General features: G+C 43.2%; 1 protein-coding gene across 1 annotated transcript in view; it reads right to left on the bottom strand.

The window, feature by feature from the left end:
* kiaa0319l (KIAA0319-like) overlaps positions 1–5000 on the bottom strand; it is a 35526-nt gene that overhangs the window by 15199 nt on the left and 15327 nt on the right. Inside the window, exon 14 of the mRNA XM_083646387.1 lies at positions 3710–3833. Within this exon, the coding sequence (XP_083502513.1) occupies positions 3710–3833 (124 nt within the window). The remainder of the gene's footprint in view (positions 1–3709; positions 3834–5000) is intronic.

The following is a 5000-nucleotide window of genomic DNA, read 5'->3' on the forward strand; positions in this document are numbered from 1 at the left end:
TGCCCAGCTATGTGTCCACACACACACTCGGCGCCTATCACTTCGCACCTACACGTGCGTTGAACACACACCTCCCATTCACTCGTTCCCCCAATGTCATTTCTACTAAAAGGTTGAGCAAACAGGACTTCAGATTAACAGTGCCAGTGTTAGTACTGACGTTTGCCCCATACGTTCTGGAAGATCATTTGAGGCTTGCCACAGGTCTAAATACATAGATGTACTACAGTAGACTAGCATAGTATTATTCAAACGTCTTATGTATACAGTATATGCTAGCTTGTGGGTGAGAGAGGCAAACAAGAAGTAACAAAGGGCATATTATGTTTGAGACATAATTGAGTCCTAGTCTCTCTTTATGGAGGTGTATGTGCATCTGACAAGCAAACACAGCTTCGGATTAGGGCTGGGCGATATGGCCTCTAAAGAATATCGCGATGTTTTTCAGCTATATCGCGATACACGATATATATCTCGATATTTTTGAAATCTCTCATAAATGCTCAATTTAACCCTTCAGGGTTCATACACATTTTGACCAATGGATTTCCATGACTTTTCCATAAGTTCTTAACCTGTATTTTATGCACACCTGGGGTAAAAAATAAGAAGAAAGGGCAGATAGTGAGCAAAGATGGATGATTTAATATTCCATAGCTCTGACCTACGCAAATCTGACATCACTATTCTGATATAGCCTAATATGATTGTTTTAGTAAAGTGTATCACTCAATAGTCAATACAAAAAATAATGGCTTTTATAGAACCGAAAGCCTAGCTGCTTAGTCTGCAGATAAAACATAAAAAATTACATTTAGACTCTTATTGGCATGACGGCAACATATGTGCGCATTCGTTTTCCTGATAGATCATGACAGCCCTGCAGCTAGCTACGTTAGCTTGCATGTAACGTTAACGTTAGTTGCTTTTGGAGACCGGAGACACAAACCCTGGACGTTTCATTTTGAGTAATGCATGAGGTTATCTATGGTTTACGCCAGCTCTGGGAGTATGAAGTGCTTTAAATGCGGGGATTTTGGTCACAATAAGCTTGTGGAGCGCTGCTTGCTCTAGGTAGCCACAACCAGCTAGCTAACGTTAGCCCCCATCACAACAGCTAACGTTAACGCCAAACAAATCCGCTGCCTCCTCCCCACGTTGGTTTAGCGTAACGCCAGCTCAGACTTTCCCCTAATCTCAGAAACCTTGCGGGACATGCATTGCAAATCGCAATAGTGGTTGTTTTGTTATAATTTGAAACTGTCAACAGCCACAGTGGAGGCGGCCATGTTTCGCTAGCTGCGCCTCCTTGGGTTGGTGCGGACCATAGGTGCGGACGCGTGATTTCGAATCGCACATAGGTTAAGGACGGGTGTGTCTGACGCGGTTTGACGCGTTTGACGTATCCATGTGATTCCCCCTCCCTTCCTGAGTGTGACAGAGATCTCCCTTGAGAGAGAGAGCTGACAAGAGGAAACGTGAAGCGAGTCATGCCGGGCGGCTTAAGTTATAAACAATGCGTGACAAGTATACTCGAATGTTCGCGATATAGTCATTTCTACATCTCACGTGGCACAAGCCGCGATACATCGAGTATATTCGATATATCGCCCAGCCCTACTTCGGATCAATAAATAAACCAAATCAATATGATAAGTGAATCACTGTTAAAAAAGAAAAAGGAAAATAATGAAGGGGGCAGTAAGGAAGGTAGGAACTAGGGAAGTAACAAGCAAAATCTCTAATCCCCTCTGTTGCCCATTACTCTAACGTTCCTCTCAATTTGTCACTGTAAGGTCTCTGATCAAAACAAGCAGAGGCACCATAGAACACAGTCACTGTAAAGTCTGATCAAAACAAGCAGAGGCACCATAGTACACAGTCACTGTAAAGTATCTGATCAAAACAAGTAGAGGCACCATAGTACACAGTCACTGTAAAGTCTCTGATCAAAACAAGCAGAGGCACCGTAGTACACAGTCACTGTAAAGTCTGATCAAAACAAGCAGATGCACCGTAGTACACAGTCACTGTAAAGTATCTGATCAAAACAAGTAGAGGCACCATAGTACACAGTCACTGTAAAGTATCTGATCAAAACAAGCAGATGCACCGTAGTACACAGTCACTGTAAAGTCTGATCAAAACAAGTAGAGGCACCATAGAACACAGTCACTGTAAAGTATCTGATCAAAACAAGTAGAGGCACCGTAGTACACAGTCACTGTAAAGTCTCTGATCAAAACAAGCAGAGGCACCATAGTACACAGTCACTGTAAAGTATCTGATCAAAACAAGCAGAGGCACCATAGAACACAGTCACTGTAAAGTATCTGATGAAAAAACTAGCAGAGGCACCATAGTACACAGTCACTGTAAAGTCTCTGATCAAAACAAGCAGAGGCACCATAGAACACAGTCACTGTAAAGTATCTGATCAAAACAAGCAGAGGCACCATAGTACACAGTCACTGTAAAGTATCTGATCAAAACAAGTAGAGGCACCGTAGTACACAGTCACTGTAAAGTCTGATCAAAACAAGCAGAGGCACCATAGAGTACACAGTCACTGTAAAGTATCTGATCAAAACAAGTAGAGGCACCATAGTACACAGTCACTGTAAAGTATCTGATCAAAACAAGCAGATGCACCGTAGTACACAGTCACTGTAAAGTCTGATCAAAACAAGTAGAGGCACCATAGAACACAGTCACTGTAAAGTATCTGATCAAAACAAGTAGAGGCACCATAGAACACAGTCACTGTAAAGTATCTGATCAAAACAAGCAGACTCAGAGGCACCATACTACACAGTCACTGTAAAGTCTCTGATCAAAACAAGCAGAGGCACCATAGAGTACACAGTCACTGTAAAGTATCTGATCAAAACAAGCAGAGGCACCATAGTACACAGTCACTGTAAAGTCTGATCAAAACAAGCAGAGGCACCATAGTACACAGTCACTGTAAAGTCTGATCAAAACAAGTAGAGGCACCATAGAACACAGTCACTGTAAAGTATCTGATCAAAACAAGCAGACTCAGAGGCACCATAGTACACAGTCACTGTAAAGTCTCTGATCAAAACAAGCAGAGGCACCATAGAGTACACAGTCACTGTAAAGTATCTGATCAAAACAAGCAGAGGCACCATAGTACACAGTCACTGTAAAGTCTGATCAAAACAAGCAGAGGCACCATAGTACACAGTCACTGTAAAGTCTGATCAAAACAAGCAGAGGCACCATAGTACACAGTCACTGTAAAGTCTGATCAAAACAAGCAGAGGCACCATAGTACACAGTCACTGTAAAGTCTGATCAAAACAAGCAGAGGCACCATAGTACACAGTCACTGTAAAGTCTGATCAAAACAAGCAGAGGCACCATAGTACACAGTCACTGTAAAGTCTGATCAAAACAAGCAGAGGCACCGTAGTACACAGTCACTGTAAAGTCTGATCAAAACAAGCAGAGGCACCATAGTACACAGTCACTGTAAAGTCTCTGATCAAAACAAGCAGAGGTGCCATAGTACACAGTCACTGTAAAGTCTGATCAAAACAAGTAGAGGCACCATAGTACACAGTCACTGTAAAGTCTGATCAAAACAAGTAGAGGCACCATAGTACACAGTCACTGTAAAGTCTGATCAAAACAAGTAGAGGCACCATAGTACACAGGAGCAGCTTGTTTCTCGGCAGGTTACCTGGCTGTACGATGACGGTGACCTGGGCGGTGTCCTGCTGTCCGGCCGAGTCCATCACAGTCAGCTGGAAGGTGTAGTCTCCCTCCTGCATGGCCGACAGCTGCAGAATCGGGGTCCGCACACCCTGAGGGGGGGGGGGGGGGGGGGGAAGACATCAGCGTTACACTTTTACAGTAGATTAATGTTAGGCTCCATGCTCTCACCCAGGCTACTTTACACAATGATACCTGAAGTGCTGCCCCTGTTTCTGGACATAATAGCTTAATTTACAACCATGCATAAAGTGTTGCATCTCTAATTTACAGACCCATAGAGACACTGCGGAGCGCGTCATCATTCAGAAACCGCGGCCAAAACGGTGGAAAACTCCTCCCCCAATCCTGGCACATGGTCGCTTGTTGCACACAAAGATCATATATACAGAAGATGAACACTCCAACTTACTTCCTTGAAAGCTAGATCCACATTTTTCTTTTTGCCGATTCTGAATGGCTTCCTTGTTTTGCTCGGGAGTACAAAAAACTTTAATTGGCGGTTTTTTGTCTGCGCAGCCCCACCACACAACAGCTTTTAGCTATGTTTAATTCAAGGAAAATGAGGCTGGTGTATGGAAGTGAATGGAGCGCTTTTCACCGTGATGGGCGTGGCCTATTTCATGCAGTGTCTCTATGATTAGAGTTTTAAAAAAAAAGTGTGGGGGAAAAAAGTAAAACAAAAATGTCTACTACAACTATTACTAAAAATAATATCCCCATATTCATCCATCTTATTTGTAACATGCAGGGGCAGGTTTGAGTGGTCGTCAGGAGGTTGAGACGAGACAGACAACAAGTGGTAGCTCCACCCTCTTAACCCTCCCTTACATATACCGCCCCCATCTGGCAGAGTCAGGTTATCCGTGCACCTCTTTCAGTAGGTACAGACCGGCAGCTGTGACCAGCGCGACACTGAACTTCAGAAGACCAAGAGAGCAGAGACTTTGAAAGCAGCTTTGGTTTCGTCGTGTGTTTGATTTACGTCAGCAGGACTTCCCGAAGGGAGAGGAAATAAAGAGCGCTAAACGCTCGGTGGATTATACCACATTGTTCTGTGTCCGAGACCTGAAGATTTATTTCAACATCCATAACGCAAAGCAGAAGTCTGCTTTTCCCAAAAACTGACTTACCCACTTGCCACGGAAATACAACAAAGGTTCAACATAACTAATTACATTTACTCCTTTTACTTAAGTCAATTTTTACTTTAGTTATTACTTTAGTATTAGTTTAGTATGACACTACATTTTAGAGCA

This window comes from Poromitra crassiceps (assembly GCF_964638095.1).
Source record: "Poromitra crassiceps genome assembly, chromosome: 11".
Classification (NCBI taxonomy): Eukaryota; Metazoa; Chordata; class Actinopteri; order Beryciformes; family Melamphaidae; genus Poromitra; species Poromitra crassiceps.